Source organism: Diceros bicornis, chromosome 7, assembly GCF_020826845.1.
Source record: "Diceros bicornis minor isolate mBicDic1 chromosome 7, mDicBic1.mat.cur, whole genome shotgun sequence".
NCBI classification, from domain to species: Eukaryota; Metazoa; Chordata; class Mammalia; order Perissodactyla; family Rhinocerotidae; genus Diceros; species Diceros bicornis.
Window position 1 is genome coordinate 29,496,775 of NC_080746.1, and position 25,466 is coordinate 29,522,240.

The 25,466-nt window shown below is 34.7% G+C and overlaps 1 protein-coding gene across 2 annotated transcripts in view; it reads right to left on the reverse strand.

Moving 5' to 3' along the window:
- Positions 1–697: 697 nt before the first annotated feature.
- Positions 698–25,466, reverse strand: part of GRIA4 (glutamate ionotropic receptor AMPA type subunit 4) — a 357,209-nt gene continuing 332,440 nt past the window's right edge. The window contains exons 14-16 of one of the 2 annotated variants that reach the window (XM_058545312.1): positions 7,290–7,404; positions 5,041–5,175; positions 698–862 (exon numbers count right to left, since the gene is read on the reverse strand). In XM_058545312.1, the coding sequence (XP_058401295.1) occupies positions 698–862; positions 5,041–5,175; positions 7,290–7,404 (415 nt within the window). Of the gene's footprint in view, positions 863–5,040; positions 5,176–7,289; positions 7,405–13,682; positions 13,798–25,466 lie in introns of both variants that reach the window. The other variant, XM_058545313.1, reaches the window with a different exon arrangement.

Genomic DNA, 25,466 nt, shown 5'->3' on the forward strand with positions numbered 1-25,466 from the left:
AAAGTTTATTACAGTGATGGCATTTATATCAATTATTGCAAATGTATTGTTCCCTAAGATGGTTAGAAAAAAGAATTGTGTTGTCCTCTACTGAATTTACATCAGTTAAAAAGCAAGCATGTTTCAGTATTTTTGTTTTCTCCAAAGTAAGTGTAAAGACTTCCTTTAAATTTTTTCACAGGATTTACATGTTTGTTGTATTATTTTCTTATCACAGTTTAGTGATTTGTTTTCTCAGCTGGATAGTCTTCCATTGAATATATGGGTATTCTGGAGACACAGGTTAGCATGTTCATTGACTTCTACAACTATTTTATTCCTTTTGGTGAAGACCAAGGCCTTTCTGAGCAAGAACTTCACAGTTTAATGCGCTAACTCGCAAGTCTGATTAGTTTCAAGTCCACTCGAGTGAAATTTGTTGCTGTTAATACACCTATCCCAGCTCCTCCCCCTCCCCCCCCACTCCCCGAAAAAATCTAAATTGTGAGTTTTCCTGATATAAAATCTGAGTTTGGGTTTCCGAGCTGAGCTCATGCACACATTGCTGCTGCTGATGTCCGGCGCATCAGGGCGTACTTTCCGCTCTCAGCCAAAGGATTGGTTTAGCGAAGACCCGCGCTGGGCGTGTCCCTCAGGGCTGCGTTTCCATCAGTCACCAACACAGTTTAATTAAGGCACTCAATTATTTTTTTGGTTTTTATGGTAGGTCCGATGCAATGACAGCCAATCCTGAACTTTGTCTAATTGCAGTTCCAGTGTGTACAGCCTTTGGGCAGTCGGGCGTCAAGACACGGCCATTTTCACCCACACTCCCAGTGATGGATAATCTGGCTTTGTTTCTTATGGCTTCAGAAAAGGTCAGCTGGGTTGCATGGAAAGGAAACAGAAAGAATGTGGAGTGTTACAATATTTCTGTTTCTTCAACAAAATATGACACCACAAACACCAAAATATCAATAATTAGACATCTGCATTTTTTCCACAGTCTTTTGGTCATATGAAAACTGCTTATCAGGAGAAAGGAACGCTCACCTACACTGGAGAGAAATCTGTCTCAAGTTTGTGGTCCTGCCTGTTTAAGAACTCATTCTAAAATCATAAAACTAGTTTTTTTTTTTTTGGCAAATCTGGGCAGGACACATGTTTTACCTTGCTCTACTCTATGCCCTAGTACTTCTAGTCCAACTTAAAAGCTCCTTTAGATTTGACAACATTCTTCATTTGAATCTTTTTGTCTTGTTAGAAAATGTCTTTACAGTGCAAGTATTATACTCTTAAAATTGTGATGAATTGGCTAAACAAACTATACATATATGTACTATTCATGACAGATCTTCCTGTTTTCAGAACACAGATCTATCCACAGACACGTTCATTCATTCACACCAGTTATAGACATGACCCAGAACAGCACAATTAGTGACATAAAGTTCATTCTATGCCTACTATGGAAGCTAAGGCTCATATTTTAAGAAGCTTTAAGTGCTTAAAGGGAGTGCACTGAGAGGGGGCGTATTTCAATACCTTGTGAATAGTCATCACTGGGGAACTTTCCAGATTGAGGTTATGGGATCAGGTCTCTGAAATCCTCATTAAATTCTTATTCTCTGTCATATTAGGTAGCAGATAATAATATTACACAGAGAAGAAACAGGCAGTGTTATTATGTAAATCTTATTACTTTCCTTCATTGCCTTTAAATTCTTTCCAGAGCTGAATTTTAATGTTACTCAAGAGGAAAATAAAGTAAATGAGATATTCCCTAAATCTGTTATACCTTAGATTATAATTTTCTCATAACTCATAATGTATCTTAATTTCCTGTTGTGAATTTAAGTTTACCTAATTCTTTAGGAAATTCTATCCTTGTATTTATTCTGCCCAGGAACTTAAATATTTGAATAATTATATGTTAAATAATTAAATTAATAATTGGATTAAAAACTGTTATAATGAAAAGGTTTGGAGATCAGGTACCCTGATAACTTCAGAAAGTTGAAGTCAAATTGCTAGTTAATGGCATATCTATGGTAATAACCAGGTCATTATCATAGTTCTGCTTTTGAGAACAGTCTCAAAAATTGATACTTATCTTCATAATCAGAAGTCAGGATACAATCTCTAGAGAAACTCTACTCATCAGTAAATTAAAACAAACCAAGACCAAAGTCTGAATTTGTTTCTTCAGATTCCCCTTCAATGTTTGATATTAAGTAAAATAAATAATTATTTTTAAAAAATCTAGTAGTTTAGTTCTGTTTTGCTGCAATTTTTTAAAGAGGAAATACTAAAATACAATTAATAAAAGTGTTGTGATTTTTTGAAGAAATTTTTTCAGAAGGCTTTTGCCATAAAATATATTTTTGTTTCCTTTCTTTTCTTCATTGCCTTTGAGAGGAAAGGAAGACATCTAAAGATGGAAAGATTCCATGTACTTTCAAGTAATCTCTCCTTCTCTATAGATTAATGCAACTGAATGTATTAGTTAATAAATCTCCGACAACTCATTTTTTCTTTAAATCTTAGCATTCCTAGTTCTCAGCGTTCTTATTTCCTATCCTTACAGCTCCTGCTTCTTCCATAAAATGTCATTTCTATTCATCTTGATATGAACGTGTTGAGGCTGCTTGAACTGGAAAACTTTCTTATAAATTCACATGGGTCTGGTTGGATTGTTGTGACTAATGTCTATGACCTTAATTGTATGTGTTTCCTTGAGAGGTAATCACTTTTAAAGTAGATAATCTACCATATATTGAAGATTTCAGCTTTTGTTTTTGACATTCTGGGAGAATATTATCTAAATTATCAAAGATTTGCATAATTATGACCAATCCAGTTTTTGAGGGGAAAACTCATTTCATATGAGAGTGCAATAAAAACTACCTACTTTCAAGTCTTCTCTACAGGTGCAGATCATTTCATTTACCCTGAATGCCAGTAAGATTTTAAAAAATTCATATGGATATGATTTATTTTTATTTGAAATTTATTGTCTTAAAAGTTCAACCCTAGCTCTAAAGGCAATTCGTGTGATGAACTGCAGTGCCAGCTTCTGATTCCAAAAACAGTATTACATGTAAATACATAACCTGGGAATTTATATCTCTTTTATTTATATGTCTTTTTTGCAATTTTCCAGAATTTTGTAATGAACTGGCATCCATGAGTATTTCTTTCTAGAATTTTCTACTATTCTTTTTCTTTGCTTTGCTTCCAGGCCCTTGGACCTTCCTGATGGTTAGAATGCTTTTGCCATGCCAAAGAAAAGTCAGTTTTAATGAACTGGTAAAAAAAGACTTTTTAAAGGTATCTTATAAAATTCATCTCAGTATGAAGTCCAAACAATTGACTCTGAAAACTTCTCAGGTATTGTTTTTCTCATTTGGGAAAATCTCTCCTCAATTCTGTAAATATTAAGAGGAAAGCATTCCTAGAATGGCCAAGAGACCCTGACATCATCCTAGTTTGTTGTTTTGCTATTAGAAGACATGCTAAAGATATTCTGATCTGAGTGAATTGAGGGTTTTGTTCTTAATTCCTTTCCACAAAATTGGGAAAGAACCACTTTGGGCTTATCTACGTGCAGTTATACTCAGTCATTGATTTCTAGATATAGATAAAAACAATCAGATCTTGGTAACAAGGGAATGGCTTTTGTTCTTTGTTTTAAGATACTAACAAGTACTTCGATACCTTTCATATACATAAACATCAGAATCAAGCACGTTTACTTGACATAACCTCAGACGTACATGTTATTCTTATGAAAATTATATTGGGTTTTTGACTCTAGAGACATGAAGCACTGAATGTCTCTTGTGGGTTCAAAGTCTCATTTATCATTGTAATCAGAATGAGCAGCCTATTCAATTGGCTATTATATGTAATTTTAGAAAATGGATTTTAGAGACCTGATTTTAGGAAGAACAGTAACAAATGCTTTCAGATCTTGTTTTAAAACCACTTTCTATCATTAAAGGGAAAAAAGTAGTGGACATTTAGATTCTTAAAAAATGATCTCCATCTCCTATATTTCACTGAATGCTTGCAGTTTTTTATTGCGACACAATGAGAGGATGTGAGTAAGTGGAGCCAATCTGGCTTACTTAAAAACAATTGAAATGAAAAAAAAAAAACAAACCTGTAATAACTGACTGCAATTTTTGTCTTTTACTGCGTCCCTCCTAAAGAATACATATATTGCTGACATCTTTGATGGAGAAACTGCTGTATTGCCTAAAATGTCTATTCACCTTAGTGATACTGTGAACATAAAAGTAGAATTTCATCTAATAAATGTGAATTGTAGTCAATATTCTGACCATCCCTCCTGCCTAAAGATCTGGCTCAAGGGCTACAGTCAGATGAACAAGGAGTGGGGTTTCATTCTTTAAAAATATAGAATGATGGCTAATGTAAAACCATTTAGAATAGGAGCTAAAATTCGTTGAGTGCTGACTATATGCTTGGAGCTTTTACATATGTTGTTTCTCAGAAAAAAATATAATTACCAAAAATAGGCAACTGTCTAGGCTTTGATAATTTGAAACAGGTTGTATGCTTTTGTTAGCACTTATCCTAAAATTGAATTGTTCCAGAGAAGATTAGCCTGGTCTGTCTACCCAAATCTAATTTCCAATTTCTTCCAAATTTTGGGTAGAATATACTGTTTAAATCATTTCGCAGAGCAATTCTGGAGGTTTGTTTTTGTCTTTCTGACCCTTTCAATGCAGATATCTATTGGCAACATAAAGTTTTGAACAGTACGTCTGCAGCCAAAGAAAACCAAACCACTTTGCACTGAAGTTTTCAAAAATAGAAAGCTCTAATTAGAAGCAAGCAATACCACCACTGGACAGACAGGTCACAACACTACGTTTACAGGATGCATCCCCCACTCACTGTCGCAGGCCCTAAGTCCTACCCCTAAATTTTAATACTTTCGGTTCCATATACGTTGTAACCTTCTCTATAGGTTGCTAAATTCTGGGTATTCTGCGAGGAAGTTGGGTTAAAAGTCTGTGCACTTTTTGCCACCTTCATTCTCTTCGCTTCTGCCCTGGACTTGTAACAGAACTCTATCAAAGCCACCAGCATTGCCAAGCCCAGGCCGCCAACCAGAATGTAGAAGACACCTGCTACGTTGCTCAGGCTCAAGGCACTCGTCTTGTCCTGGGGGGATAAAGACACTTCAGTTAACTGTGGAAATGTCACATCCAGAAGGTAAAAGAACACATGAAATCCAAACAGCTAATTCAAGTAAATGCTTAATTTAACCTGGAATTATTTACGTTTCTAAATCACTGGTGTAAGTTTATGGATTTCAACATAAAGCTTATAGCTCTTGCAAGAAGTGAAATTAGGATGATTACCAATAAATTGTGTGTAATTACCTTCAATAAAATCTGTAACATTTTATCATTATTAAATATGCAGTAAAAACCACTATACTTAGCCATATATAAGCATTTATGTGTTTGCTTAGGGTGGCAGAAGTGGGCTTATTATTGTTAAGTTCGAAAATGACATTTTTAAATCCCAATGACATGGCAAGGACCTCTTTTGTCTTTCCTTCCATTAAAACATACTTCTAATGTTTGAGATTTCTCTTCAATAAATCTAATTTCACATTTCCTACTTAAAGAACGAAGGGTCTTTAAGCTAGCAGTTTCACATTTTATTCATCATTACTTTACCAAATATATGCAAAAAATATGCTAGGGTATACAAATTACCATGGTCAAAAGAGAAATAAATTATTTATGTATGGATAAATTTATAACTATTTTTACTGATTTAAAAATATGATTCCATTCCCACTTAAAAATGCTTAATCAGTTAATATTTTAGATATGTTATTCTCCAAAGCTTTAGTATACATATTATCTCATAATAAATTCAGAAATAGTCAAGCATATGATTGGAAGATATTAAAATTGTAGTAAGAATTCAGAATTTTTTCATAAATTGTAAATATATATATTACATAACATTATTCAAAAAAGTATTTTGGGTAGACTACCTGAAGGATGCCCGGTGGCCATCATCTTCTCAGCAGTATGTTTTGTGCAAAGTGTGATTCAGACACTTAAATAGTTTTGTTAAGAGTGTGTTTAATTCAAAAGATGTACTCTGTACGCTGTTCAGTTAGGCATGACATCAACTGGGCCAAAAATTTAGCGTAACTTCATTTTTAAAATAATCAGTCATTAAGTATTTATGCTTCTCCAACTTTACATAAGGATTTGAGATAACTATTTCATTATTTGGCCAAGGTTGTCTCATTCCACTCTGGTTCAAAGGCAGAAAAAACTGATGAAAATCTACTGATAAGCCCTGAAAGGAATCTATTAACATTACTTTGTCTCCTCCTTATATTAATTGAGGGTCTGCTGTTTAAACCAGTCACTTCTTTAATGTCTTAGAGTAACAAATTTTTTTTCTTTCTAAAAGAAGATACAGAAAAAAACAAAAGAAGATTCCAGGAATCCTCAACTATGGCTTTCAGGCACTGATATTACATTCTATTGATCTGTGGAGGTATTTAGATTCACTGATAAATTGTTACTTTTTTTCTTTAGAATAAAAGTATAACTGTTTGCAACACTATTTTCAATTGTACTCAACAGAATCAGACCTGTAGGTTTCTGAATTTCCTAACACGGATTCATGAGTAAAAGATGGTAGAACTTGAGGATATTATTCATAAACATTGATTTATTAAAATAATTTTGATAGAATAGAATTGGAAGCTTCAATCTGTTTATCTGTCAGCACAGAAATATAACAGGGCTTCTTCAAACTAAAGTGGAATGCTTGGCAATATGGTGACAAAAGACTGAACTTCTGAATGCGCATATATTTAATATTTAAAATCATTTTCTGGATGACTAGTGATCAATTTCCCTTTCCCTGTTTTGAGAATGCATCCGTTCTTGAAATAATAGATTTCATGGTCTTGGCCTCCAAAATGAGCAAATGGAAACCTAACCAAAAAGCACTACTTTTATCAGTGGTACGTAAGTTTGAGAATAATATAAGGAATTTTATTATTTTATACATTTTTGCAGTTAATTTAAGTTTATTTAACGCCTTACTGTTGGGGAGCAGGTTGCAATTTCCTGAAAAGATAGTCCCTGTGGCTGAAATTTATGACATGAGCTTCTAATCTAGGCAGTGTCTAGAGAAATGTTTCGTTTTTACTGTTTCCATATACTTTTGACAATTGCTCGCGCTTACTGCGTTGTGAACACAAGAGGAGGCCCCGAACTGCAGCAGCGACTGACCTTGCTTCCAGAGTCCTTGGGTCCGCATTCACCTTTATCGTACCACCATTTGTTTTTCAGCTTGTCTAAGACGCCTGCCTCACTGAGTTTCAAAACGGCAAGGTTTACAGGAGTTCTTCACGTGGAAAATAACATAAATAACATTATATATGTTATTTTATGTTATTCAAGTAAAACTACATTAGAATCGCATGGCAAAGTGACAGAGCAGAGGCCACAGTAGGTGCTATGTCTTGTACTGTAGGCCCAGGTTCAGAGTCAGACATAAAACTGGGGCCTGCTCCATCGCTTTAGGTAACAGGCACATACTGCTTGGGAGGATTTTTAAATAAAATGTATGCAATTACTGTGAATCCAAAACTATTGGCCTGGGTTGGGATTCCTGAGCTTTTGACAGCTTCCCAATGTAAATGTAGGAGTCATTCAAAATCCAGAAGCTCCTCTTTTTCCCTGTCACAATTAACGGAAGTGGCTGCAGGTTGACAGACAGACTTAACTGGAAGCCAGGTATGACTGGTTTCATTTCTTGCGTGCATCATGATTCAGCTAGTGGAATTTTACTTTTTGCTATAAAAGTGTGTCTACAGTCTCCCTCGTTAAACTGACTCCTTACCACTCTCATCCAGGAACTAACTGAGAGAGGGGGGCGATTCAGGTGTTACTGACGAAGGGCGACCTCATGCAGAGGAAAGTCCTTTTAAGACAAGTATGTAAATCATTATTTTAAAGTATAAGCCCATGCTGATGTTTTCCTTCTGAATCGCAGTATTTAACCTAAATAGTATCACCAGAAGCAATTTTCATCTCTCTTGAGTCCACCATATTGAAATACTCTAAGTACAAAGTGAGGTGACTATAATGTTCTACAAATTCTTACCAACAAATACGTGTAATTAGGAGTAATGAAGATTTTTATGAATAGACAAACTCCCCGTACTATAAAATCCCATTTTTCTTTTCTACCATTTTTGAGTCCTTCAATATTAAATATTATTTAAGGAGTCTCAGGGAGGAAAGGGTCAGTTGTCACTCAGCATCAATGTTCCAAGGAATCTAAGACTTCTTCTGGTTTTCATTCCCATGTTAACCTCTGTGTGTACATAATAAAGGCTAAGAGGATGGACGGGAAGCAGTAACTCCTAGGATCCTTTGTTGTTATTGTTTTTGTGGCTGGTTGGGTTTTGTTTCTTTTTGCTTTTACAAACATTTGGAGAGAAACTAGTTGTATTCCTCTTGACATTTCTAAGGCTGCCACAATCATTTTGTCTGGCTGTGTCTCCTGATGCCTCACTTCTTCTAGGAAATTTTAAGCGCCTTTGGAGAAACACAGCATACATTTATTTGGTTACCAGGGGATTAATTCCATAAACCTATCTTCACAACTAGGTAATGCATTAATAATGATGGTGATAACGATAGCTAACATTTACTGGGCACTTACTATGTACCAGGTGCTGTTAAAAGCATTTTCCATTTTAGTTATTATCACTTGCATTTTACAAATGAGGAAACCAAGGCACAGACAGAGAGGTTAACTCATCTAATCACACAGCTACGAGGTAGCTGAATATGGATTTGTAATAGTCTGACTTCATAGCTTGTGCAATTAAAAACATTAACAACAGAAGACTCAGGAAATGAGGTTTCTTGTTAATTGAATTTTCTGATTAACAGTTAAACTAAAACCCATTCTTTTGGTACTGTTGGTTCTGAAAAAAGTTTCTAAAATATATTTTTCTTTTTGTTTATCTGGTTTCTGAATACAATTTAATTTTTGTATTGATGTTACAAGATCTTACAAGGTTCACTGTTCCGCTTAAGAAGAAATATGGATTTGTCATGATCCTAGAATATTATATAATCTTTTGGATGAAAGTCTAACATGAGCATGATTTAACACTTTCTACTAAAAGCTGAGTTTGTGGGTGGGGTAGGGTGAGGATTATGGTTAATTGGGTGCTTGGTTAACCCCAGTTAATCTAGGTTTTACTATCTATACCCCGCACTCCCACAATTTACCCTCCAACCCATTTGTGAAGTGATTGTTACAAAACCACACCCGTGGGGTGGTTGGTGCACTGTGAGCTCCTTGAGAACAGAAGCCACATCTCATTCACCTTTATAAAATTGTATTTACCAGGGTGTCTGACTCAGAGGGGGTGCTCTGTAAAGTTGCTACATTTAAATTATTTTGAATCCAAAACAAGTGTTTCCGTTAAGCTGATACTAAGGAGTTTTAGATCCCCAGGCCAGCTTGGCAAAGCGTTTTTAACACACATATAGGTACATTATATTAGCCTATTTTGCACTTCTTGAATGGGGTCCACTGGGAGGAGGAGGACTTGATGCTGAAAAGAGAAGGAAAATGAAAGCAGAATTTCCTTCAAGTTTCTTCTAGAAGGGACAGTTGAAGGCAAAACTTCGAATTAGATGAAGACTGCCTTGGCTTATCTCTCTCCCTTCTTAAGGTCCTACTTTCCCCCACCTCCTTCATTTTTCCCGCTTGCCTCTTTGTCCTTTCTGCTATTCACTCTAGTAGGCTGGTTTTAGAAGGTAAGATTAGATTGGAATTTTGAATGTAAGATATTTATTATTAACCAAATTTAATAGTCAACTAGTGGAATGTCAGGCACTGAGCAAGGAATTCACTACTGGGAGATTCCTTCTCCAAGCATTGGCTTCCCTTACTGGTTTTTGTCTACCATGTTTTTTCCTGCCTATGAATGCCTATTTTCCACAGTAATCCCTTTATTCTTGCATTGGTTTCCATGGCTGTGGTCAAGGGGAGTAGGCCATTTATAACATATTTTAAAGTCAGGAAGGGCTGTATTCTTCCAAGTGCCAAATTAAAAACTGGGTATTGTGTGATCTAATATAATTCCTTAAGGACACATTATTTTGTAATCACATTAAAAAATTATTTTTATATCAGTATCCACATTTATGTGGATATATATGTATATATAATATACATCTATGTGTATTTTTTATACATAGGAGAATAAAGTATAAAATAAACAGAAAAAAATCAATAATTTTGTAGATGTTATTAGCACTATGGGTCATCAATGATTACAGATATTGACAAAATTTCCACCTAGAACCAGGATTAAACAACTCACCTAAAAATTGGCGTAAAATTCTGTGTATGGTTTGTACTCACACTAAACCATATCAGATTAATCAAAGGGGAAAATGAGTTTTAGACATTGCAATGATATTTTTAAATTAGTTCATTGTCAATTAATAAATTTCTGTTACTTTATTCGTAAGAATGAGTATGAATTTCTTATGACCATAAAAAAAGACCACAGTGTAGTAATTAACATGATCAAAGGAGTAAGTTTTCAAATAAGCAAATTTTACCCCCAAATCATGCCTTTCTACTTTATTTCATTTAAGATGCAGGAACTTTTTCCTTGGTTCTTTTGTTAAATTTTTACATTTCAGTGTGAAGCCTCTTGACTGAGGGTTGCTATGGTTAGAACTTCATGAGCTGGGAATGGCTATCAGGTAAGCGAGGATGCTAATTATTTTGCAGCCATGCCGAAGGGTGTGAGTGGAAGATGCCACAGTGACTTTAAATAGTTCAGTTGTTGGTTATATTAAATGATAGGCTCCTTGAGGGAAAGGACAGTGAGTAATTCTCTTTTTCCCCACAGTCGCTGATGAATGGCCCGGTTAAAGCAGAAGTTTAATAATTTGCAGCTGAATGGAAGGATGGTTACAATCCTGCTTACAATCCTGTGAACGACAGGTGGATCAATTGTGTCCTCATAGGAACCTACTCATGTGTGGCACAGCTTTCCATGGTTTCCCCCTTCTCTAGGTGAATCACTCTTAGGAAAGTTAGTTTTCTCCTACCAAGATTCTGTATTTGGAAATCAGATGACACTCAATTTTAGCACACTTGTGCTGAGACCTCTGAATGTGCATATTCCCCCCTGCAGTGAAGTGGCAGCATTTAATTGTCTCTTCTGCTTTTGCTTTACACTCAGCAAAGGCTTAAGAGCCAGCTTCATTCTCCAGTTTAGCACTGTCCTCCTGATTTTACCTCTTTTGAGGAAGATCAGGCCAAATGGGAGGGGAGAGGTAAGCTGAAAAAGAAAATCAGTCACCTGAAGAAGGTACGAAACAAAAATGAAAAAGCAACAGCTGCCTCCTGGGAATTTACTTTGATCTGAGTTAGGTCAGGCCATTTACAGTATCACCTTTTATTACAAATTCAGAGTAGGGCATTATTAGCATTTAGATTGTAACCACCTATTCTTTTGGTGGTAAATATTACGTCAATATACAACCTACTAGGAATGTTTTTCAGTGTGAAAACAAAATTCCTGAGGGAAAAAAACATACTGTAATTTCATTTGGGAGTAATATTTTATGTTAATTTTTAATATCATTTTAGAAAATTATATGTTAAGATTTGAAATAACATTTTAGAATATCATTTTGTAGTTCATGTTTGGTGAAAGTAATGTACCGTATATCTATGAGAACAAGCAGTTTGATTTTTGAAAACTACGTTAGAATCATATTTATTTTTTTCAATAACAAATATTTACTTAGAGTCCATTACATACCAAAGTGTTGGATGTAAACAGATTAAAATCTGACTGAGTTGTCCAATCCCTTATTTAAATAAATCAAAATGACCTTTGTTGCATAGATTTTTCCATTATGTGTATGTACATTACTGCTTCTGCTTGCTTATTTTTCTCTGAAACGAGTCTTTAATGTACATTAAAATAGGACTTCATTATTCATTTTTGTGGAAAATTTTGTTAGACAATTACACATCTCATATTTGTGATACAAATAAAAATTTGCAAGCAAAATTTTTCTAATGGAATAGAATAGTTTCGTTTTTCTTTTCTCTGGCGCTATTAGAACACATTTTCTTACATTTCTAATTTGTGTGGAAAAATAGTAGATTACCAGTGTAAACTCAAATAATTTTCTCTGTGTATATATATTTATTTATATCTTTATGGGAACTATCAGAACATTCTAGGCAAGTGGGGGGTCCAAATATAAAAAGAGTTAATACTCCTTATGGAAACATATGACTGGTGCCTCGAATGGAGGTGTCTTGAAGGGGACCATCCCAGAGGAACCCCTGAGGACTCTCTCTAGCCTCTCTGTTTTTTTTTCTCCAAGGACTCAGATTTTCTCTCATGATCAGGAGATGGATGAGCAGGATCCGGTCCACACAATCCTGTTGTTTCCTCCTCTTTCATTCCTCCCTTATGGCCAGACTGTTCGCTTGGCCAAGTTTATCCTTCCTCCTCCTACAATAGGGCTGGTTATTAGATGGGAATGTACAAGTGAGCTGAATTTGAACGGCTTTTTAGATTGGAGCGAGGGGGAAGTTAGCAGCATTGGAAGAGGATGAGGTCAGCAGCCATCCCGACAGGTACCCCCTCAAAACAGAGCATCGTTCAGCTGGTTGGGTGGCCAAGTGAGAGAATTTATAACCCAATCAAGAACCTGAAGACAAGCAGGACTTTTTGTTTTAAGCAATTCTCTAGATTTTAAAAGAAAGACAAGAATGTATACTTTTATATTTTCAATATTCTTACCTACCAATTGAAGGCATGTCAGAAAAGAAAAGTGAGTCAGAATATTCCCATCTCTGGATTGTTTTTGTTAAGTCTATACTTTGTAAGGAAGGGTTCTGGGACACTAATTCATAATTTCTGTTAATTGTATACCTTTTTTCCTTTAGACACTGCTTAGAAATTTAAAAAAAAACACATTATAAAGCTGGAAATATGATATGGATGCAGTGAAGAAAAGCTGAATTGGTCTTGTTTCTGTAGCCTGATCATTTTGTAGTTTGATCCGTTTTTGGAAGGCAAAAATACATAGTTCACAAGACTGTCTTTGATTTTTATTTAACTTGTTTGATGGAAGCCTGATGGTTCTAGGTGGAGAAATGACTTTCTGGTAGGTACTGTAGACGGGCTAGGTGAAGTCAGGTTACTGCTGTTACTAAAAACATTTCGTAGAAGTTCTGGAGAAGAAAACGCGACAGACATACCCTCTCCGTTCTTCCTCCTCTCTTCACTAAATTGCTCTTTCAAAAACTTGCGTCCCTTCCTGCTTTCCAAAATCAAGGACTAGAATAGTCACAGGACTATAATGTCTGATCCGCAACCTCCTCAATGCCAGAAATTTTCAAAGATTATTTCAATTAGGTTTGTTAGTATGTCCCCCAATTGGTAACGGTTGCAAATATTTTTGCTTTGACAGTAATTGCATACGTCGTTTTGTGAAGGGACTTGACTAGTAATTCTGGTGGCATTAGTAGGTCTGAACTGTAAGTCTCCCAGCAGATGCACCTATTACTTTATATACTGTTTACCCGCTTTTGGTGACATTGAGGCTAACCTTGGAGTCACCTCCCCCGCTGCCACATTCTCCTTTGTCGTACCACCATTTGTTTTTCAATTTGTCCAAGAGGCCTTGTTCATTCAGTTTTAAAACTGCGAGGTTAACAGCATTTCTTGAAACGATAAAACATATTTTGTAAGAAACTGCACAGCTGTTAAGATGTTAGAAGGAATGAGGACTTAAGCTCTTTTATAAGCTTCTCCCAGACGCTAAATAAACCTCTCATTTTGCCATCCTGCAGCCCCTTCCACCAGAGTCCAAACCAAAGGCAATTGTAACTAATTTCGGAGTGTATTAAACATGTAGCATTTGGTGCTGTTCACTTTTACAGTTCATTTATTGTCAGACAACTGACATCATCATCAACCAATTACATGGATTTTTTTTTTTTTGCAAAACGGTAATAAACTTGAATTTACTGGTAATTGAGAAAGAATTATGTCTTGAATTCCTTTGCCTCTAAGAATGTCAACAACCCCAAAGAGACTGAAATGAAAATTCACTCCCAGAAGGGGAAACATAATGGCATAAACAAACCAACAAACCAGCCACTGATTTTTGTGTACTGATTTCCTGACAATGGTGAATAGGGCTTAATTATTATTCCCTTTATTATTTGTGTGAATTTAGTTTGTTCATTTGTCAGATTTAGTTGGTCTTCGAATTTAGGATTTCCAGGTTTGGTTCAGGATAGTCAAGAGAAAGGTAGAAGCAGCTCTTCGGGAAAATTTCTTAAATTTGAATTTTGTTTTGATTCTTAAAGACGTTGGATGCTATTTACAAACTAAGATCACATAGCCAATTTGAGTGTTTAAATTAAGTAATTAAACCCAGGAAGTCTTGCTGCTTGTGATGGACTTTGCAAACAAACCCTCTAGATTAGATTTCCTCCATGTTTATCTCTACAGGGGAATAAGAGTAGCATATTCTAATTATCCTATCAGAGGATTAAAAAAAATGTGTCCTGGGCTTTTGCCTCCCATGCATTTGGTTTCTTTCTTGCTTTCAAGTTACAGTTTTTAAATGAGCCGTTAACTCTTTCAAGAGGTTTTTCCAGCATTCAATACATTTCTGTTAAATCAGGGAAGTGGCTTATATACTGAGAAAGTTTGGGTACAGTTGTGCTATGCTGTTTGATAAATACTGAGCTTAGCGATTACTTAATGCCAAATGAATTATAGATAAAATAAAACAAAACAACCCTATATTAATGAGTAACACTTGAATATTGATTTACAAGTGAAATATCATTTAATTGACTAATAAAAAGTGTTGCATATTTTACCACCAATCAGCCTATTAAAGGGTTTATTCTCTTAAAATGTGTTTGTAATAGTTCAAGTAAATGATGTTCATTTTCCAGTGTTGTGATAGTCTGATCCAATTGGAGAGGAACATTTCCCGTGAGTAAACCACACACTTTAAGAGTATGAAACTCTTCGTAAGAGTTAGATTGTCATTTACTAAAAACTAATTAAATAATTAGCTGTTCCCACATTCCCAAGGAAGTGCCATGTTAGTGGTATAAGATAATTAATATACTTCCTAAAGTGAACAACAGCAGGTTGTCAGTTTAATCACCAAGAGAACCAGACTAAAATGTAGGAATGAATGAGTATTCTGTGAAGATAGGGACATCTATGTTTTTAAAAAATGCTGTTGGGAAAAAGGAGTTTTCATTTGTTTTGTGTCCACAAGAAACTAAACTTGTCTTTCAATGAATTAAACCTAACTACTAAAATTTTCCTTTTTGGAGAAAATTGTTTTTATAATCCATTTTATTTTAGTCTTAAACATTCATATTAGTTTTTTTAAATGAAGTGGTATCCCAATTATTTTATATGTTGGTTTAGACCATTCCTTTGATAAAACTAAAACCATTTCATGAGAGGGTTATTTAACAGGGTTATTAGCCATATCCAAAGACAATTTCACAGCACAATAGAAAATAAAAAAGCAAAATAAAGGAATGGATAAGGAAAAAAAGCTTTATGTTGAGAAAATTGTTTGGAACAAAGCTTTCTATAAAAGTATTCTAAGACATTGTCTTTCTAATACCATCTAACAGGCCATGTAAAAACAGTTTAGTTTCACACTGCTATCCATATATGTGTGTATGTATATATTTGGTTAATATAATACACTTAACTGATAGATAAATCACTGCTCAGTTCACGATCAATCCACACGTTTTCCTTCCAGACACGTGTGTTCTCTCCATAAAGTCCACTTAATATTATCATATGCAAAATTTACTTTTCTTTAATGACACATAGAAGGCATTTTGTAATTAATATTTAGAGATAGGCTTCAGTATTTCAAGATTTCTTTGCATGTTAAAGGTACCTATTATTTTCTAAAATTGTCTGACTAAAGGTGTAATTTCTTTATATAATCAGTTCAGGTCTAATGGCCTCCTTAGATTGCTATTGAGACTGCAGCATAAACCACATATGTAAGGGCTATTTAGACATCTATTCTATTTTACAGAATGCATCACTTTTACATGTTATTAATAATAAGAATCATCAAATGACTTTTAAAAAAATATATAAAGTTACTTCACTCATTTTGCTAGAATAGATTAAAAAATATTTTCTATTCAGGCAAAAAGAAAAAGGAACCCTGAAAGAATAAGTATAAGCAAGTCTAAGGAAGTCGTAAGGAGTCAGGGAAATGAGGGACATAGAAAGCAGATCCTTGCTGCAGCACATTTTATTGTTGCTTTGGAATCCCCTTCATACATTTCAGACATAGATTTCAAAATCAATGTCAGAAACATAATTGATGATAAGGGATATTCTTGTCCTGATTAAGCATCACAGAAGTTGTAATAGTGATCTGCCAAGCAGATAAGAGATAGAAGCAAAATATTATCAGCTATTTTCTACATTAATTATTTCTTTTATTCTATTAACCGCAGCTTTTACAGAATAAACTAAATTGGAACAGATTGTTTTCATTTAAAAACGGAAGGAGAGGAAGAAACAAGTGACCACATTCTCGCTGGATGTTGAAACCACATTTGAGAGCCCAAGTGTGTTGACAGTGACCTTTTATAGATGGAAATATGACCAAGGTAACTTGCTTATTTGTCTTTGCCTTTCATGCCTTAAGAATTCTAGGAAAGAAAATCTCTTCTCCAAATAGCTTTTTTCGGGGTAGTGAGATAACGGGAAATTTGATGCAGGGTTGGAACAAAAATGCTCCTAGTCAAATCCCAGGACCTCTGGAAAACTTCCAAGGGTTTTTATCCCTGAAATTTCCTTCAGTTGAGCTTGAGATTATGAAAATCCATACCTCATTGTCCTAGCATCTGGGACCCATTTTTGTTAACGAGAATCTTGTTGAAACACCACGTGAAACTAAAGCTTTAGAATGGAAACTAACACACCTAAACTTTTTCCATTTATTAATTTTGGGTAAATTAATCTAGTGCAAAGTAAGATTTTCATGTTAAAAATATGCTTAATTCAGGCTAAGATATTTATCTTATCCTCTACCCTTCCATAAATAATTTATCATTAAATTCTATAGATTTGGATATGCTTTTATGCTTACTTTATGCCTTTTCATTGTGTTTACTTCTATACCATATTTCTTATAGTGTAATTTTTCTATTGGTGAGGTTTTAAGGTTTACATCTGATAAAATGTCTACCTAAGTAAATGGGGAGGATTTTAAAAGCTTAAGTTTAGTAAAGTATTTTTATGATTTCTTGGATTTGAGAATATTATTGTAACAGACTGATTGATATATACAAGCCCTAGATTTAGCCAATGTCCTCACACAGGATATTCAAAGAATATATAGTTTGTAGAATAAATAATTTCCAATATTATACTCAGTCTGGTTAAAACAAATTCAATTCCGTTTTACTTAATAGGATGAACATTTCATCATTGGCAATGATATCAATAATGTATGGACCTAACACAGTTTATTTGTCTAAACTACTCTGTAATTTTGCTAGTGCTTTATTATCCTTATCAGAAAGGATCCATGAGTTATATACACAGAGAAAGTCGCCTCAAGTTTTAGGCCTGTGCTCTCTTAACCGGAGTGCTGTCTTCATACTAAACTCTCTATAAAATTTAAATATCAAGTGTTAAAATATCCAGAATATTTGCCTGAATGTTGCTAGGAATTTTTTTATAGTCCCCAATAAATCTTCATATATCTTTAAAAACCTTAAAAATTGTGTGAATCAACAAGAAATTGCATCAACAAATTTAAAAATCCCTTTGAAATCAGCAAAGGACATTGGTAGATGATTTATGCAGGAAGAAATACAAATCATATAAAAATAATTCAACCTTACTTGGAGTTAAACTAATGTGAATTAAAGCAATATAAATTAATTTTTGCCATTCATATTGGGAAACTTAAAAGTAAAGATAATGTTCAGTATAGTCAAGGATTTAACAGGATGGGCATCTTCATACACTGATGATAGAATTAAAAACTGGGAAGAAAATACTGTGGCTTTATACAACAAAAGCTTAAAAACCAATTCTTACTCTTGATAATTATTGATAATATTGGTAATTATTGATAATAATTCCACTTTGAGGAATCAATCTTAAGAAATTAATCAATGATGTTGACAAAGTAGCATAAATCTCATAGCATACTTATATAGCAAAACATTGAAAACAATTTACACGCCCAATAGAAGGGGTAAATTAAGTAGATTTTGGTGTGCAACAGTGGTTCTCAAGCTTGACTTGAGTATCAGAATCACTTATTACAAATACAGATGCTCAGGCCTAACTTTGGGGTGTCAGATTCTTCTGAACCGGGGGCAGTGCATCTACATTTTTACAAAGCTCCTAAGGTGATAGATTGATAAGCACCAATAATCCATATGACTGAATGTTTTACAACCATTAAAAGTTTTTAATGACAAGGGAAAATGCTTATAGTATAACGTTAAGTGAAGAAAAAAAAACAAATTTGTATATTCATTGTGATCTTAATTTGAGAATAAAATGTACATATATAACATTAACGGGAAAATATTGGAAAGAAATACAACAAACAGCTGTCTGGGTGGAGGGATTATGATTGATTTGAATTGCATTTTGTTCTTTATGCTTCCACACACACCCAAAATTGCCTTCTATGAGATAATCAGTAAAAAACAAATTAAAAAACCCCCTCTCAAATATTTTATAATATAATGCTTAATAGAATTGTTTTATGCAAACCAACATGTATATTATGATAGAAAAATTGAGGAAGAGGTAGAATTTGGGAGTTATTCTTAAGGATCTCAGAAAAACATTCGTTGTCCCTGATTATGTGGTTTGCTTTGGTCCACCTGGTGTTGTGTCTCTAGTCACAGGTTGGAGGACGTGTGATGCATTTGGCTTCTACAAAGGTTCTATCCTATTTGAGGGGAACAGGTCAGGCAGAGAAGTATGAGTAATGCATCAGTTAGCAGGCCTACCCCATCAGATAGGATCTGCAGGAGGTTAATAGAACTCTCGGTGGTCTGGAGAGAAGACTTGCTGTTTCCCACGTATTTACACAGACAAGGTGAGTTTTTCCCTTAGGTTGAATTAAGTGAATGTGATTGTGAATTGGCTTGAGTCCTGCTAAGTGGGCTATTTTTTAAAAATATGTCTATACTTCTGTTTTTAGAAACAGAGATTCCGTGGCTGACAACTATATTCTTCCCCAAACAAATACGTATTAGAGACCCTAAGAAAAAAGGCTTTTTAGATTTTTTGCGGGAATTTTAAAAAATGCATTTTTTTTCAATCTTCCATCATTTCACATATTTACTATATCCCTTTTTTGAAATCAAACTAAAATTCCGGGTTAGAAAACTCATTTGATTTAAACTTTGTTATGCAGCAGGTGGTGGTCTAGTGGTTAGGTTTGGTGCTCTCACTGCCACGGCCTGGGTGTGTTTCACAGTGAGGGAACCACACCACCAGTCTGTTAGCTGTCATACTGTGGTGGCTATGTCTTGCTGTGATGCTGAAAGCTATGCCACCGGTATTTCAAATTCCAACAGTGTCACCCACGGTGGACAGGTTTCAGCGGAGCTTCCAGACTAAGAGATACTAGGAAGAAGGACCTGGTCACCCACTTCTGAAAAAATTGGCCATGAAATCCCTGACTAGCAGCGGAGTACTGTCTGATATAGCCCTGGAAGTGTTCAGCTCTGCTGTACACAGGGTTGCTAAGTTGGAATCAATTAGTCGGAATCAACTAGAGTTGGAATCAACTAGAGGGCAATAAGAACAATGCAGCAGGTAAATATATGCAGAAATTTTTCCAAGACCACTCTAATAAGAAAATAGTAATTTCATGAAAAATGAATAATAACCAACTCTGTATAGACTATTTATTCTGTTATTTAAATGATGGCTGCATTGTCACTATTGTTGAGTTACATACATGAAAGTCTATCTCATATAACAAGATGGGATAGGCAGGGAGGAGCATATAACACATGGGATCTTACTTTTATGGCTTAATTAATGATGTCCCCCCACACAAAGGTGGATGGAGGAATTTAGCAGAAAAACTGATAATTTACAACAAACCCCAGAATTTTGTATAAAGTCAGTTAATAACTGACTGAGAAAAGGAACTATTTTATCAATTAAGAAAATATAAAAAGTAAATAAAAATCAATAAGTTATCAAATGAAAAGGAGTTAAGAACTACATATGTCTAATCTTAAGGAAAGGCATTTGTGTTCACAGTTCTCCCCTTTATCAGCTATTGAGGCCTGGAATAGTCACCAGTTCTCAGCATTATCACTGCTCCACTAAGTTTTCAATTTAACTTGTAGCTGTGCTATTACTTTTTTACCCCAAATTATTCCTTCCAGTAAACAAGCACAAGGCTCATTTTGCTTCATTGGATTTGTGCACTCATTTCCAAAGGCAGAATTTGGGCTACATTGCTCTACATATATACGCAAACATTTTCAGAAAAGATATTAAATTTTCACTCCAGTTTTCTTATGCAGTGACAAGTAAGATTTGCATGAAATGACACTATTGATCAATAATTTAATATCAAAATTAGGAGGGAAATTTTTTCTTCGTGGAAAGACAATTCAGACCTGGCATGATTTATAATGAGCATTTGAAAAACACTTTGATAAGAAAGGATTTATCGTCATCGTTTTGGATTTTGGATGACATATATGCAATTAAGTTAGTGTATAGAGATCTTTGTATTTCATACTCCAAGTGAATTAAAAAAAACTGAACAAATTAAGCAGATACTGGACTTGATTCCAAGCATTGTCTATAAATTGTGTGTTCTTTGGAATTTGCATGACTAATTTCTATTTGAGATAGGTCTGAGGAATGTGATTCTTTGAAGGAACATTGTAATTTTTGTGAGGATGTCTTCCAATAATTTAGTCAGTGCACTAGCTAGAGATTGTGAGAAATGAAAAATTTAATTATATTTTTAGTGTTGAGTATTTTTTTAGGTAATCCTTACAACTATTTCATGGAGTTTAGTTTTATGATTTTGTTATTTTTAGATCACAGAGTAGAATTTTTTAACCTCCTTTGGGTCATGACCCCTTACAGAAATTGATGAAAGCTATGGATACTTTCTCAGGAAAAATGCACAAATATACAAGACCACAGACTGGTGTACAATTTCCAGGGATTCACAGACCTTGGAAGGGCAATCATGAACACAGATAAAAAATATTTGTTTTAGAGTCTAATAACACTTATTTTAAAATTAATTAATGACTACTTTCAAGTATGTGTTTAAAAGTAAGAGAAATAAAAATATTTCTATGACCCATGCTGGCTCCAGAATTTTAACAGAGAAAAGGTTTTAAGACTGTGATTTGGCAGGAAGGAACTTCCAAGGTACCAGCCTCAATCTGTGATGATTCTGCAAGCACATTGTATGCGGGGATTTTTAAGGACTGCATGTTAAATCAATATAAATTAAAGAAAACCTGCCGAAAGATACTGTTACTCACCCTTACATAATATTGGTAAAATATCAATTATTCATATTAAATAATGAAAATTTTATTTGTGGTGGCTTTGGGGTGCTGTTTGAGATTATATGGGATAAAGTCTCCACCCCGTCACCCCCTTGCTGTTATCATTATCCCTGATCAAATCATACAAAAGAGGGCTTCATTTCAAGACAAGACCACAGCTATCTAGATTGTGAAGTGCTTGAGGTCTTCTCTGAATATCATTCACTTTTTGAGTTGTGATTATTATTATGCTAAAGTAAAATTTCAAAAATACAAGAGCTGGTGGCTGTCACACTCTCCCCACGTGAGCTGTTCAGCAGTACTCCATCTTTCATGCAGATACCTTGTCTGGCCCATGATTGCTGTGTGGCCTCTGCCTCCGTCCCTGACTTTGGATCCCTTCATCTCCTAGACCATGTTCCTTATTCTCTTTATATGATTTCCAGAATTGTAAATTATTCCATGGACCACAATCAGGTTTCCTTTTTCCCTCCTTTGCTGATTCTTAAAAACTTCCATCAATTGCTTTACAGAACTAGAATCCTACAGTTTTTTTTTTTTTTTTTTTCTGTTGCAAGGAAGATCAGCCCTGAGCTAACATCCAGTGCCAATCCTCCTCTTTTTGCTGAGGAAGACTGGCCCTGGGCTAACATCTGTGCCCATCTTCCTCCACTTTATACGGGACGCCGCCACAGCATGGCCTGACAAGTGGAGCGTTGGTGCGTGCCTGGGATCCGAACCCCGGGCCACCAACAGCAGAGCACGCTCACTTAACCGCAGCTTCACTGGGCCGGCCCCCTAGAATCCTACAGTTTTTGAGTCAAAATATGGTTTAGAAGTTGTCTGCAACCTTCTTATTTTACAGATGTGGTCACTAGGGTCTAACGAGAGTTAGGTGACTTGCTCACCAAAGCCCAGCTGGGACTCGGGTCACCTGCCTTCTGGTCCAGTGCTCTTTCCCACTGTGCTATGATACCTTCCTGTCAGTACTCTTTCCTGTGTAGCTGAACTACTTATTCATCCCTCCTATGACTAAGAGAACTTTTGTTTTTCCTGAGAAGTTTGTCAAGCTTGGTAGGGGTTATCCCTGATTAAGATTTGACTCATATTCCCTCCACTAGTAAGTTGGCAATTTCTGTCCTCTCTGGCTAAATACTCCTTGAGCTGAGATAAAACTTCAAAGGAAGGCGGTCTTGTCAATTGAACTGACCCCTCCTAATATCCAAGAAGGAAGTACAATAGATTACTTTCTTTAAAAAGCAATACCAATAACCTATATGATGACTTGATTTGATTAGATGATAACATTTATTTTCTCCCAAGGTTAAAATGAGATAGGTCTATTTGGATACATACAAGGTTCTTAATGATTTAAGTTCTAATCTTTTAGGATATCTGATCTTGGATCTCCAAGAACAGCATCATAAGGAAGTTTCAGTATAATAGATTAGAAAAATTTTCACAGAAGGAATAGAAATGTACAACAAATAATAAAATAACAAAGCCCAATCACAAAAACTCAAACTCATCTTTGAATTTTCATTTCCCTTCCTTTCCTATAGACAATTATCCATTAATAATTATTTTTCTGAAAAGTGTCTCCCAAATTTATATTTTCATTTCTATTACACTGGCATCACTTTAGTCAAAGCCTTTATCACCTGAGACAAGATCCATTGACTCTCTCAATCCATTCTCAGCTACCCAGAGTCAGAATAACCTTGCTTCTCTGCTTGTTTTTAGTGCTTTGTCAAACACCTTCAGTGACTCATGATTGCCTCCAAGATACGATTCTATTCAATTTTTCTGACATTCAAGGCTTCCTAACAATTCAGCTTACCTGTACTTGTACAGTATAATTTCATTGTATTTCATTGAGCCAGACACTGTCAAATTCTTCATATTCTCATTGAATCCTCATTGAATCCATATGGCTAGTAAATGGCAAATGTGGGATTAGAATCTGGGACTGTCTAACACAGAATTCCAGTCTAACCACCCTAATTCCCTAAATAGACCTTCTCTGCCTCCAGCCAGGCTAGTTTTCTAATAGTCCCAAAGATGTTTTATGCAAATTGACTCCAATCTCATGATAGAAACTTCACCAGTAATTTCTTTTTTCTCTTAGCTTTTCTAAAGTTCTTATAATTTCCCAGTAATCACTCATTGACGTATTCATTCAACTAATATTTATCAACTAGTACATCTGAATCTTTTTTATGAGTTCTTTCCCCGATACTTTAGATTCTATTTATTTCCTGCTTCTATAAATTATCTGTCTTCTGAAGCATTTGCATTCGCTCCGAGTCACACATCACTTTTACAATGTTTTCTCTGCACATTTTTCCTCCTTGAAGAACAGCAACATGTTTTACAGTACTTTATACCATTCTCAGTCCTAAGGCAGGGCAAGAAATATAGTAGGCATGCAAAAACTACATGTATAATTGATATCTCAGTGAGTTAACTTAAGGTGCTACTTTTCAAGCAACCTATTAAAATCAAAGAGTCGCGTGCTGGACAATAAAAGGGGATTCTTCGACCACAGAACCTAATGGATTTTGGGAATACCTGTTATGAAAAGTGTTTTGAAACAAAATAAAATAAAACAAAGCAAAAGACTTCAAAACTGTCTATTAAATATTGGCAAGGGGAACATAAAACAATTACTGACACTAGCCATTTTTATGAATAATGACAAGCAATTTGGTCTATCGTATAAACAGAATAATCTAAGAAGGTATTTCAGTGAGATTATAGCTAGTTAAAATAAAGGGATCACCAGTTCAGTTTGTGTAGCTGAGCAAGGAAAGAGTACTAAACGATAAAATCAAATACAAGTTTGTTGTGAATATCAAGGGAAATCTGATACTTCCAACTAAACTCCCAGATAAAAACCCCAGATAATGGTATTTTTATAACTCAGTTCTAATATATTTAAGTATATCAAATAAAACATATCATATTTAGAAAATTCTTCTGTTACTAAATTTACTACTTAGAACAGTATAATTCAGTGCATTTTAGAAATTAAAAATTACATTTACCATCAACAGATATCAAATGCCAACTCTATGTTTGTTTTACTTTGATTAGGATTTATTTTACTGTATATTTAAATATGTATTTAATTCACTAAATATGTCTAGTTAATCTTTATATACAAATACCTTAAATGTCCCATCAAATTTTTGAGAGAAAAAATTAAAGTTTCAATTTTTCTCCTTCATTTAAAGTTTCAGGTTCCTTAGCAGTAGACTAGTATTTGAATATAACTTAAAATGTCTTTTAATTGATCTTGTTTCATCTACCTTAACTTTTAGCTGGGATTTTGGTTAGGTAGGAGAATAGCACAAATAGAAAAAGGAAATTGAGTGATAAACATAGGTCTTATAGAAATAAGGATTACAAGCTAATGAGATCTTGAAAGGAAGCTGTCTGAACTTGCCATTCAAAGAGGACTCATAAGTAGGAGAGCATGTGGCTTTTCTGTTATTCTCTGAAAGCAACTGAAGCCTAGGAATTCTAAGTCCATGTATCTTTAAAGATTTTAAGTTTGTGCCATTCTAAGTGAAACACAAAGCTGCTTATCTTTGACAGCAATAGAGCTCATCATCATATTTCAAACAGAAATATATTCTAACTCTCATTTATTTTTATTAAACAATTCAAATAGGAAAGAATGACAAAAGGTTTAAATTCTTAAAATAGTCTCACCTACATTTGCTACTATTGGTGTTAACACTAGAACATATCACACAGTCTTTCAGTTATTTGCTCCTCGTCAGAAGTTGGGT